The sequence below is a fragment of the Cydia strobilella genome, chromosome Z (genome assembly GCF_947568885.1).
Source record: "Cydia strobilella chromosome Z, ilCydStro3.1, whole genome shotgun sequence".
Taxonomy (NCBI): Eukaryota; Metazoa; Arthropoda; class Insecta; order Lepidoptera; family Tortricidae; genus Cydia; species Cydia strobilella.
The window spans coordinates 29,105,815-29,120,134 of NC_086068.1; the positions used below are offsets into that span (position 1 = coordinate 29,105,815).

The following is a 14,320-nucleotide window of genomic DNA, read 5'->3' on the forward strand; positions in this document are numbered from 1 at the left end:
AATCAAATCGCATTATTTTTTGCAGAATGTCATCAGACATGGTTGTCGTGAACAAAATAAAAATTGCCTTGTACACTAATAGGTACTAAAATTTTAAGCCACCAGGTGTTTTAATGTTATTAGGAGGCTAATTTCCCTATTTGAATCATTCTCGTGTTTAATGCTTGCTCCATTTTTATTCGGTTACACTTTAAAATTAATAGAGAAAATAGCTATTTATGCAACAAGTGCGGAAATCATCTTTACGCACGTGTATCATACAATGTGCGAGTATGCATTGTGCGAGTAAATAAAAAAAACATATCATGGCAAATAAGTTTAATTATTAAAAGGAGTGTTTTAAATCGACACGAGTTGCGAATTACCTATTCGCACGTGTATCGTACAATGTTTTACAGTACATATGGCCCTTTAAACTGTCGACATATGCACGAAAAGAGCTCTTTTCCGCACTAGTGCGAGAAAGTAGCATCATATGTACTGTAAAAAAAAGCACTAGTGCGGAAAAGTAGTACTTTCCGCATGATATGGCTCCGTAGGAAACGCACTTTTCGAGCACATGCATTGTAAAAAAGCTTATATTACTTATGTCTGTTTACGTTTTGTCTGACAGTAAACAACAGTTGCTAAGTTACAACTGCCAGAGTAACTATTTGCCATTGAAAGTACAATAGAATCTAATTAGGGAATGTTCTTTCACATTTTGAATATCGAATATTCTAGATAAACATAAAAAATAATGTCAAAAGACTGAACTCTAACTATTCTAGAATTATAGTAGAATTTTACTAACGTACATACTCTTTATTCTTTATGTATTTTGACTTATTCTATTTGAATTTGACAGAATCCCACCGTAAGGTTAATAAGGTCTACTGTCCTTAAAATTTTGTATTAAATTATAAGCAAATATCAGCCATAATGAATTAAGTGCATGAATGAATAAGGTATCAGCCATAGTCCGTGATATAAAAAATAAAAGGTCGTATTCTTATTTTAAAGACAATGAACTCTAAGTACTAGAAATAAAGAAGAATTTTACTAACGCTGCAATGCATCACGCGACATGCTAAAGACAGCTCAAAAAATTTTGGGCGATAGAATAAAAGTTTCACTTTAATAATTATGTTCCTTTGAAGCACAAAAATATATTGTTCCCTAGTTTGTTGACATTTGGTAAACAAATGCAAATGAAACAGTAACAAGCTTAGCGGGAAATAAAATAGTTGTTAAAATAGAGATAAAGGGCGGTCGGGACCGGGACCCGGGAACAGCCGGCAGTAAAATCAGTCAACGTTGATGACTCGTTAATAGCTATTGGTTTTATGGATATTTATTTATGTGGGATTAGCGCGCGCCGCTCGCCACGGGGCGTCGACTCTCGCGACTCCCTGTCACAACATTTTTTTTCACGCATGCCGTATGCTAATACTTGGAACCAGGAAAAACGACAAGCATTATTAAGATTTACAACCTTTTTACCACTAATACGATAAAATTTATTGGTTCCCGGGAGCGAAGCGATTAATCCTTCAGTTCGGAGCGAGTCTTGTGTTTCAGCATTGCGTCTGGCAGAAAACATTTATCGAAACATGCTGTTGACAGCTAGTATTTTAGTCAACTCCTTAAAAATATTGTTTGTGCTAACTAACTACTTAGGCCGGTCCTGCAAGCGAAACTTTAATTAGATGTGAGAGTACCTAGGTTTATTATGTACTAGTTCTCCTCGTATTAGAGGTTAAGGTTTTCATATTTATTTATTCGCCGTCAGAAGAGTCAGTTCTTTTTCAGTAGGTAATATAATTTATTGGAGGAAATCCAAACGATTGGTGGTGGTAACGGTACCACTTTTCAGCCTGGCGACATCGAGTATTTGAAGCCTAGGAACGCCACTACAAAGAAGTCAAACTGCGATATAATAAATTATACACACGACACTTTTCTAGACACTGATCTAACGGATACACTTCCAATATATTTTTCACCTCAGCAGCTCGGACAAGGGTACTTTGCTGCTTAAAAACAGTGATCAAAGTCGCATTTTGCTCACTGAGTGAGACAAAAGACATTCAAGTGTCCATTATATTCAAATGTCATTTCACCATGCGGGGCCTAATACAAGTTCGAAATACTTGGATTCTGTTCTCTCTGTCCCTTTCACGTCGTTAGCAAAAAGAAAGAAACAAAAAAAGTTCAAACTACTTTCAACGGTATATTGACGGTATTAATAGACCCTCGAAAAACGTCAGAACGCATCGTTCCAAAACGCGTGCGGGTATGAATTCTTAATAATTAATTAATGAAAATTTGATATAATTAAAAAAAAAAAAATACCGACTTCAATGGGGGATGCCGCTAAAAGTTCACTTATTGTTGATGGTGCACTCTTAGATTGCAGACAATGAAATGAAAAAGACAGCATCTTTTGCCTAATTATGTAGAAAAGGAGGTAAAACGACCCACTTTTCTAGTAGCATTTCGTTTTTGTAAGGGTCGCGGTTCTAACCTAACCTAACCTACTTTTCTGATAGCATTTCGTTTCTGTAAGGGTCTCAGCTCTAGCCTAACCTAACCTACTTTTCTGATAGCAGTTCTGTTCTGTGAGAATCGCAGTTCAAAACCCACCCGTACCTAACCCACTTTTCTAGTAGCATTTCCGGGTCCGGGTCTGGGTCCGGATCCGAGTCCGGGTCCGTGTCCGGCTGTCCAGGTCCAAGTTTGGGTCAGAGTTCGGTCCGGGTCCGGGTCCGAGCTAAGGTCCATGTTCAGACCCGGGTCCGGGTCCGAGTCCGGGTCCAAGTTTAGGTCTGGGTCCATAAGGAAGAAAACAAATCGCCAAACGTGAACTATGTGTCATTGAAGAGTTCCATTCTGATCATCATCAGCAGTTCCACTTCATCAAATGTCACTTTTTAAATGTAAGTGCTTGATTTGTTGATGAAAATACTAAAATCACTATATGTATGCCTTTAATATTTGAGGAGTTCCATCGATTCCTCATGGATCCCATCATCAGAACTGCTTTTTGACAAAAACGGGACCAATCTGTATGTATATACTTATAATCAAAAAAATAATTTTCAAAATCGGTCCACAAAGAGTAACAAACATAAAAAAAAAAAAAACAAAAAAAAAAAACAAAAAAAAAAACATACAACCGAATTGAGAACCTCCTCCTTTGAAATCTTGAAGTCGGTTAAAAAAACACTATATTTTACGTATTTTATTGTACAATTAAAATAGTGAACTATAAAAAATACACAGATTATCACATACAATAAAGAATTCTACTTTTAACAATCTCTACTACAGTTGAATAAGTTTTTGCCAAAAATTTCATTTTTGGTACAAGCTTTTATCGCTGACTGTACTTTTTTTCCACAGGCAACTAATACTCATCGAGACAATTCTAAAAACCCCAAACACAATTAGGTTGCGTTGTTTTATCACAGAGATCCTATGGCCACCTCCTGTCTTCATCATCAGATCAGCTCGATGGTACCATAATATTGCATTGTCACACGACTTACATATGTATGCAAATTTTCAGATTCATCGGAAACCGGGAAGTGGGTCTTTAACTTGCAAGATTTGACCCTTACAAACATTTAACATACATATTACATACATATACTTACATAGGTATATTGCAAGCTAAATAAAAGCTTGTGTATCCGCAGTTCGGACCGTATCTTACAGTTTTTTTATTTACGAAAAAAAGATCGATTGAAGTGTCAATGAGGGCTACCGTTTTAGTGCTCACCAGTTGGCGCCACTGTAGATGTAGGTCCAAAAAAACAGATTTCAAAATTATTTTATGCTTATTTAAAAAAAATCAATACGTTCTAATATAACAAAGGTATTTTAACGTCTAAATGTGGCATTTTTTCAACCTGTTTAATTTTGCATATATTTTACTTGGCGCTTTTTTAAAACCACTAACATTTATTGAGCTATATCTATTGTTTACCATGATTAATCAAAGATAGACAAAGATATACCACAATTATGAATAAGGTGAAAATTCCCGATAAAAAAGCTTGAAACCCCCAAAACTTCTATGCATTTGACATTTTGAAAGACCTCCATCTACGCTAGCGCCCCTAGCGGCGGGAAATTAAACGCGGTATCATTGATGTTCGTTATTTGATAACTCCGTAATAGATGGATACAGTCTAAGGAAAAAACGTGCCTCGAAAATCACGAAAATTTGATTCTCGATCAGATGGCGCCACTACCTTTGGCCTACTCTCGTATAAAGGGCGTTGACGGTTTCGTTTGTTATTTAACAATTTTAACGCTTATCAGTGAAAGAACATGGATCAAAATCATGTAAAAATAATTAATGCAAATAAAAAAAAACATTTATCCATATTTAAATACATTTTATCGTATTTTTATAAATCTTCATTTTTAGTTTAAAAGTGTGTCGATAGATTGCAGTGAATTTATTGTGGTTACAAAATTTACTATGACAGTACCGCTCTATCCTATTATATCCTCTTTGATATTATTTTACTGATATTTTTTTCGTTTTGTTTTTGTTTGATTGCGGTAATTAAACTTAATTGTTTGAATATCTTAAGAAAACATAAGTGAATAAGTGATGAAGCAGGATTATACTTTTCAGGTTGTCTTATTATATGTATGTTCTCACTGCTGAGGTGAAAAGTTGTATGTACTACACGAGATCAAAGTTATTTACATCTCGTGCGCTTTTGAGGCCCTTACTACGCTCAATATTCTAAATTAGATACACTCTTGAATCTATTATAGAATCTTTCGCTTGCACGGGACTCAAAATATTAAGCACTCGAAGAAATATCAAACTTTGCTCTCTTGTTGTACAAATAACTATTCCTGCCAATCAGCAGTATAGATTAAGCCTGTCCTGTGAGGTGAGTAGCCTGCGATAGAAATGTTAGGTGGTATAATATCTAGTAAGTGTAGGTCGGGAGATGGTATGCGATAAGGCCGGTGCGCGCACGTGGTCGATACCGGCTTATCAACGAAGCCCGCGCCGCCGCCGCGCCACCGATAGCGCTGCTGCTGATCAGCTGATCCGTTCAACATCGCGCACTCTAGACATACAGTCTGCTAATTAATATCTGCGCGACCGATTATACTTCCTTGCCATCAGAAGACGATAACATCCTCAGTAGTAGAAGCTTGATATGAAGCCAGATAGTCACGACATCGACATCTAATTTGTACATACGTCCAATTTGTGCGGTGCCTTACCCCTATAACAGTCTGTTTCAAACTTGTTTAAATAGATATATATATATATTATAGCCGCCGAGCAGATCAGGATCACGACTACTCAAATAAAAACAAAAAAATCTTCGAATACTCGATTCGCAAACTATTATAATCTTCCAAAAGGTACTGGGGTACAAGGGTTCTTCGACAAACGGTTAAATGCAGAAGTGGTTGTTGATTGTATAAAGGATGATATGATGGCTTTTCACGAAAGTGACTGCCATCTGACCTTCCAACCCAGAAGGTAAATAAGGCCTTATTGCGATTAGTCCGGTTTCTTCACGATATTTTCCTTCATCGAAAGGCGAATATGAATATGTATAGCCTTTACTCCCTACGTCCGCTCTGGGCATGGCCTTCATGCATTTTATTTTATAATAATATTAATGTTTGAAATTTCAACTAAATCTTTTTTTCATTTATTAAATTATGCCTACATAAAGTTACAGAGCACAAAATTAAAATACAAGCTGAATTAAAATTCACTAAATCTAAAAATACAAGAAGCATTACATATATATTATGTCAACGTAAACACCCTACATAGTAGGTTTAAGCAGGTACCTAGTAGATGAACCCGCAGTAATCTACCCTCTACCTACCCATCTATCTAGCCTAAATATATACTTTATTAGTTTAAGTAACTTAGGTACCAATACTTAGGTACCTACATACTAAATAACTTAAGCAGAACCTAAGCCTGTCACTTTTAAAATAAATATTCCTGACGCGGAGAATGATGATCCCTATAACAGTTCCTCCGAGTCGTTTTTGGATAGACTTAATTTAAGCAATAGGTTTTTGTGTGTGTGTGTGTGTGTGTTTAGGTAGCTCATAACGGTTAGAACATTACATAGGTAACACCGAAAGTTTTTGGGAATGCCAGTGATTATGCAACGAGGCACTTAATTAATAAAAATATATTTGTTAATATTTTTTTGAGATAGCTACATTTCATCCGGTTGTCAGTTGATTTTTTTAGGATTGTTGTCAATTTCAAGTTGGGCACTCACAATTTTGACTCGAGAAATTTTCAGTTCCGTGCAACTGTTTCTTATTGGTTTTACAAATTTAATCGTTTTTTAGGGTTCCGTACCCAAAGGGTTAAATAAAAACAGGACCCTATTACAAAGACTGCGCTGTCCATCTGTCCGTCTGTCCGTCTGTCTGTCACCAGGCTGTATCTCATGAACCGTAATAGCTAGACAGTTGAAATTTTCACAGATGATGTATTTCTGTTGCCGCTATAACAACAAATACTAAAAAGTACGGAACCCTCGGTGCGCGAGTCCGACTCGCACTTGGCCGGTTTTTACTTCTTATTTATGGATGATCATAGAGAAGGACAACATCCTTCAAAAGTAACGTTCCGAGTTAACATGTTAACGAGTTAATATGCAATGGGCGGTTACCTAATGAAAACGGCTGACAAAAAAATTGCGTATTAGCAGATTTTGACGTCCCTAGTTCTAGTATCCATTTGACAGAAGTAAAAAAATATTAAATGAATATTTATACATATCTAGAAGATATCTAGTGAACAAATCAGTTAAGGACTGAAACGTCATACGCCTTGGGTTGGGAGAATGTATTTCTAAAGAGAATGTGTAGGTATTACTATTATGAACAATCCAGGCAATGAAGTAGTTAAACATAAAAAAAATAACTTCTATATATCTAAAATTAATTAATAAACTATAAATCTAAATAAAGCAAGGCTTATTTAGGTAGGTACTTAATGCAGATTTCTCTAAGTATTGTAAAAACTTTCAGTGTGTCCCTCCTAAGTATTTAGGTAAAGTACCTACATAATTAATTTACTTGTAATACTAATTATGTATAAGTAAATAAATACCTAATATATTTATTAGGTATACTTGTGTTTGTGTAAATAGATATAGATACCACCCACCTAATAAAGCACGAATATCGCGCAGAACCCATAGCAGATAGAGTTATGAGAACAATTTTGATTCTACGCATTAAGGAGCTCACTTATATAATTTGTAGTAGGAACGAACTGTGATACCATAAACATAAATAATAACCAATCAGCTGATTATAAAGGAATCTGGACTCTTATTTATTTTGTTAACAGGTTTTTTTTTTCGTGGCATAGGAACAATATAAAATATAACCCACTTAAAACTATTATTATATTGCCTATAAATTTGCTATGTAATATGCATTTACACATTACTGGTGGGAAGTAGGATCCTGCCATTGAAACGTTATAGGAAATCAAAATCTATCTGTCTTAACCTATCTGCCTAAATCTATCCACATAAGATCGTGGAAAGCAACTTTTTTAGACATAGGCAAGTAATAGTATAAATGTAGCTTTCTATAGAGAAGACTCCTTATGCTTCATGTGCAATAAGGACCTTTCTATCTGAACTTCTCTTGGTGTTTCAAAGCATAAGGATCCTTTTGTGTGGAAAGCCACAAATTTAGTTACCTAATAGCATTAATAGGCTTGACTAAATGCGGTTACGGGGAGCTTTGGACCCTCCCAAAAAAAGGAATACCATAGGGCCAAAAAAGTTCAGTGAATGGCCAATGAGCCTCGCCGTGGCGGGGATGCGCCTCGCGCCCGCGGCGGCGTATCGGCGGCGGCGCCCGCGCGCCGTCGCCTCAGTCTACAGTGTGCAGCACTACTGAGCACACGTCGGTTAACTTCCTTTTCCACTTGTAACTGAATACGTAAACACAGCCCGCTATGCTGCACGAAGCGTGGCCCGGGACGGCGGCCGGCATCACTAGCCCTTGGCTCAAAACAGAAATCCTCGAACTGGACGCTCTCATTGCTGAAGTAAACAACAACTGCCTTAAAGGTAATATGCAGCTTCCTTCTCTTAGTTCATAGGTGCCTAGTTAATAATACTAATAAATGTAAGTACATGTTATTTGGAAAAGCTTTACAAAACAAAATATATAATATTTCGGTAGGTACCTTAAAACTAACTCCAAGGTAATTGCACCTTATTAAGATGTGTTTAAAAAGTACCCTCGTAACTTGTTCCTATGACAAATAAACATTTGAGACGAAAGTAGCTGTTAGCACAAATTAAGTGGGCTAAGTAATTAGGTAGCTAGTTACCTACTCGTACTAACTTTTTCCTAAATGAGCACTCGTAATTAAACTGTTTATTCACCTTATCGCTATTAAGTAGACCATTAACTGGTTTAAACTTTGTTGATGGAGATTAGACCTAAATTGTAGTTACTTGTTAATTTCCAATGTTTATTAAATAAAACTTTAACAAAACTTTTTTTACGCCCAATATATAAATTGTAACCAGTAAGTAGATAGTAGTATAAACCAGATAGATGGGGCAATCGAACTGCCCTGGGAGATAAAAACAGAGTACGAGTATGTACCTACCTGTCATTTCTTACTAGAAAAAAGATGTCGAGATCAGGGACACTTAGGCAACTTATACTTTACTTACTTAGACTTTACTTACCTCAACTGGGATCTCGTTCTGTCCTATCTCAAGCAAATATACAATACGTAGGAATTATAACATTGTGTTTGGTTAATCAGACTCAAGAAGAAAGTCTATATAAGATCATAAATAGGTCCTCTGTAGATACTTAATAATACTTATATGTTCCCCTTATTATACAGGGGCCCACAGACTATCAGTCCGCCGGACGATTTCGGCCTGTCAGTTAGAACAAAAAATTGACAGTTCCGAACAACTGACAGGCCAATATCGTCCGGCGGACTGATAGTCAGTGGCCCCCTTAACATTTTATTACCTAACCTAATTGAGCTAAGTACTAAAGTTTACTAAACTATCAATTGACTTCTTGTCTTGTGGTTAAATTGTGGCCTCTTACAAAAAAATGCATAAACTAAACCTAGTATGTACTTACCTAGAAACTGAATGTGAATACCCTAGGGCATCTGCGCGCTAGGAAGTAAAAGCCATTCTGATGAATACACGACTGGTGGGCAAAATGTGTCTGTCTAACGTAGAATTACAATACAAATAACGAGGACGCACACGCCAATCGTTGTCTGGGATAAGACAACTGTGTGCGATGTTAAGTCCAGTCCAGTGAAACGATTATAGCATAAACCAAACATGTATGCGTGTGCGCAGAAGGCGAGGCGGATTGCGGCGCGGAGGGCGCGGGCGGCGGCGAGGCAGAGAGCCCGCCCCCCCTGCCGGCGTTCGGCTACGCCCACCAGGGCGGGCTGTCGCCGTCCCACTCACGCAGCTACCAGGAGCTGCGGCCGGCGGCACACGCGCGCGACATGCAGACCTACCCGCACCTCGAGGAGACGCTGTTCAAGCCGGCGGGCACGCCGGCCTCCACCGACGGCGGCAGCGTGCTCATCTTCCGCCGGAGCCCCGAGATGAGCCCGTCGCCGGAGCGCCGCGACGACTACCGCTCTGTGCACCCTTATGAGGCTTACACGCCGGGCCCGCCGCCCGCCTACGCCCACGATCACCATCATCACGTCGACGGGTAAGTCTGATTCTCTTCCTATGCCTGTATTATTCATCATAATTTAGATTCATTTTTATTTACGTGATAAGAGCGGCTGTTGTATATTCTTAAAGTCAGCTACATTTTCAAATCGCTAGCTGTTCATTATTATTTAGCTATATATTAATAAGTATATTCAGAGTTATTGTTTAAAGACGCTGTCTGTCTAATGAGGCAATATAATGATAGTTTGGGCCGAGTCGGTTAGAGGAGTTGGTTAGTTTTTTCATTAAGAGGAGGTAGAGTCGGATCGGATATATTTATGTAAATTCAATACCATATATTCGCTTTTCTTTGCGTTATACCGTAAGCCATGTTTACTTACGTACTCTTCACATATGCTTAGTAGTTTTCTCAATGGCCTGACCGTTGGACCGAGCAGCACCATATCGTCAGCGTAGCTGATGTTGTTGATACTAACATCATCAACTCTGCATCCTACTGTAGTGCTGCTCAACCCCTCGATCAGATCGTTAACGTACAGGTTGAAGAGCTTGGGGGAGGTTATACCCCCCTGCCTCACCCCACACTCCAACCTGTACGACTGAGAAAACCTACCAGCCCATCTGACGCTATTGCTTTAAACGACTTTAAAGGATTTCTTAATTATCAAGATCTGGGCTTAGGTCCCGCTTGCCTATATTTTCTTACAAGAAAAGGAGTGTGTTTCGAAACTTTCAGGCTCTATGGACTCTTGCGCAATACGAAATGGATGGCATTGGCTCAGTTCATCCGCTTAAATATAGGTACATAGGTAGTACAGTCTTATAAAGGTACATTAAAGTAAGCTAAACAGAAGTGGAAACTATAGGTAATCATACTTGCTTGCTTAGGACCAACGAGATGAAGGAATGACACGTGTTTAGGTATGTAGCTGGGTACATTAGAAAATTCTCTTTAATTTAGCATTGTAAGAATACCTAAATACCTAGTAATACTTACTTAATCAAAATACCTAGTAGTCATCTGTAAATAACCGCCGTATTATAATGTTTTATGATTCATTGTTTTAAGATCGTGCAACAACTCATACCAGGTAAACAAAAGCATTATTAGCTTCGTCTGACCTATTTATTTCTTGAGTCCTTCCGCATGGGCATTCAAATAATCAAAGTTCAAGACGCGCTCATACAAAACCACAATATTACCTATAGGTAGGTCGTATATAATCTTATTAGCTAGATAATAAAGTAAGGTTTATAATGGATATATACGATGATTACGTTGAAGCTAAAACTATATATGTAATTAATAATTAAAACATTGTTGTACTAAGTCACTAGTATAATCGCAACGTTGCACTTAATCTTAATTAGCACTATGTAACGCGAATATGTTAATGACCTATACAATGTAATTAATTGCCTAACTGCATTATGTAGGTTTCATTCGTCCTCTAAAGAGTCCCAAAATACCTATCAATATCTTAGCTATCAATGCAGCTATCCGATACGCTAAATAAAGCAAATATCTACCTAAAGTAAAATGTTTTTGAAAGATTCTAGCGTATCTGGCAGTATTTTGCGTACAATTGCTTAGTTGGACTCCGTTATGGCTGGGCATGCGTATAATGCATTTAACATGACTAGAGCGACTTCCTGAACCTTCTCAATCGATTCACTCTTAGAAAACCTTTTCACTCTATCCGTCCATCTGGCAAATGGCCAGATCAAAAGCATGTTGTTCAAGGTCCAACGATCATCCCATCTCATAATTTCCGCATGTAAACAGCCCGTTTTAACTCCAGTAAAGACAAAGAGTGAATTTGGCTGCACTGACGTTTATATTATTAGTTAGTTAACAGTGCGTCTCTAGCTGAAAGTTCTATACATAATGTTCATCGATCACTGCGTCCGACCGAGCATTCGGCTAAAGTAACTGTGACCTAGATCCATTCAACAATGCGTACCTATACAGTGTAGGCTTATGCTGGTTCACCTCAGACAACCGCTCGGCGGAGATTGGCCCACTATAGGAACAACAGCCTAGACTGGCTCTAATGGCGTGGGCGCCGCGACGATTGTCGACCTCCAGCTAACGACTCAGCACATTAGTAACAACTCATTTACACCTTTAAATAATAACATGATTTGTTTTTCTCAATCAGTCTCAAAATCTTCCACTTTCGTTCGAAATCTGGAATAGTACCATTTCCATAACTTAATGTCTTTGTTGACACTTTTTTACTCACGCGATGACAATGATAATATCCTCTTAACTTCATAAAACGAAAATAAAATAAATAATTATTTACCGTAGGGTTCGCGGGGAGAGTTGGGTTATGAATGGAGAGAGAAGGATTGGAAGGGGTGAGATGGGATTTTAAGGCTACTGCTACAAACATAATGTATTCCAATTTAAAATGGAGCTATAGTAATACTCATAATAAAAAAATCGATGCAACAATCTTCCAAAATCACCTTTGTATGAAAGCCCATCTCACCCTAATTACGAGGGACTGCGGGGTGAGGTGGGTTTTCCTGTTTATCGTCAAAGTTATGAAATGGAACTACCCAAAATAAAATCAAAACTAAAATACAAACGTCCGGAACACTTATTATATACACCATTCAGTTTGCATATGTAAAAATAAATAGTTATCGAGGTTTGACCGGCAGTTTTGCTCCTACTCACCTCATTTTACGGTATCGGTTATCATCAAAAAACAACTACATAATTAGAAGTGTATACGCGAAGAACTTTTGATCCTTATCTTTAAAACAACAATAAGATTAGGAACGCAAAATTAACTACAGTTTAGCACAAAGTTAGTAAACATAATGCAAGCCATATAGTAAAACAAAGCATTTAAATCAAAAATTGGTAAAAATTACTTGTTGTGACTCGTAGTTAAGTAAGTACCACGACACAACTTTATAACCACTTATTTACTGGCAATAATAATGTAAAGTTTTGGTTCGGGGTACGGTACGTTGATTAAGAATTACATTTTGAAGCCCATAATTATTCTTCTATTGCGCTGGATTTTCCTTCCCTCTTTTTTCTTTTTACTAGCACGTTTCTTTCCAACAATAAGTGACTAAAATACATCCAGACCATGTAGCTATGAACAGACGGCATGGTACTTAAGACGTGCGTGTTCGAACTCCGGCTAGGCTGGTACAGTACACATGCTGCCGCACCGCCTGTACCAGAAACCCGAATCAGAATCGGACTCCTGGTTTCTTGGTATAGAAGACGTGCGTGTTCGAACTCCGGCTAGGCTGGTACAGTACACATGCTGCCGCACCGCCTGTACCAGGAACCCGAATCAGAATCGGACTCCTGGTTTCTTGGTACATAAGACGTGCGTGTTCGAACTCCGGCTAGGCTGGTACAGTACACATGCTGCCGCACCGCCTGTACCAGGAACCCGAATCAGAATCGGACTCCTGGTTTCTTGGTACATAAGATGTGCGTTCGAACTCCGGCTAGGCTGGTACAGTACACTTGCTGCCGCACCGCCTGTACCAGGAACCCGAATCAGAATCGGACTCCTGGTTTCTTGGTACATAAGACGTGCGTGTTTGAAATCCGGCTAGGCTGGTACAGTACACATGCTGCCGCACCGCCTGTACCAGGAACCCGAATCAGAATCGGACTCCTGGTTTCTTGGTACATAAGACTTGCGTGTTCGAACTCCGGCTACGCTGGTACAGTACACATGCTGCCGCACCGCCTGTACCAGGAACCCCAATCAGAATCGGACTCCTGGTTTCTTGAAGCTTACCTAGGTAGGAAATATGATTTGATTTTTACCAATTGGTTTTCGGTGAACGGAAACATCATGCATGACGGACCACAAACCACCCTGACCGACCGATCAAAACCTTTTTAGTAGTAACTACTAGTGCCTGCGCTAATTTTGGGATTAAATTGTCAAAGTGGAGCCCGTGCTCCTTTAGAATGCAACAAGGAAAAAGATAATATCAGGAGGAGATACAGGTATGGTTATGCTCTGTAAGAGGTTGAAATAACATCTCAGGTCGATCCGTCATCTTTGTCTCGGTCTGTCATGTTATCGCCGCCCTTCGTGCTATATCCACCTTGAGGCAGTACCATAGTTTTGATACGCAGCCGGCACCAAATAGTACATAGTAAAATATTTCAGACGATGAGCTGACAATACTTCACATACTTGATTGGTTGTGTGTACTTCCATAAATTGTATCCGAATTATGAAAGTGATTGTAAGCGGTGGCCAGCGTGTGCCGCGCGGTCACGTGCGACGTCTCGCTACGTGCCCGCGCCGGCGCTTAGCATGATGTGACACATTGTGCGGACATGGTTGCAACACGACACAACGAAAACATTCCAACATTGTATCTATACACGGACACGTGACTTTGACATCTGCCCAAAATATTGACGATCATACCCAATAATTTGGTGTTTAACAACACCCTCACATTTAATCGAATTTAAGCTATCGTGAGACATATTAACTTAACTAACCCTCATATTTATTTTCTTAGATAGCATAACCACCCAAACTACTTAATTTCCAGTTTATTTTTATTTATTTATATTAGTACCTACTCGTTTTTATTAATAT

General features: G+C 38.5%; 1 protein-coding gene across 5 annotated transcripts in view; it reads left to right on the forward strand.

The window, feature by feature from the left end:
- The window catches only part of LOC134754289 (transcription factor BCFI-like), an 82,111-nt gene that overhangs the window by 33,631 nt on the left and 34,160 nt on the right, over nt 1-14,320 (forward strand). For 2 of the 5 annotated variants that reach the window (XM_063690515.1, XM_063690516.1), the window contains exons 1-2: nt 7,887-8,096; nt 9,375-9,744. In XM_063690515.1, the coding sequence (XP_063546585.1) occupies nt 7,982-8,096; nt 9,375-9,744 (485 nt within the window). In that variant the 5' untranslated portion in view covers nt 7,887-7,981. Of the gene's footprint in view, nt 1-7,886; nt 8,097-9,374; nt 9,745-14,320 lie in introns of those variants that run through there. The other 3 variants (XM_063690518.1, XM_063690519.1, XM_063690520.1) reach the window with 2 other exon arrangements.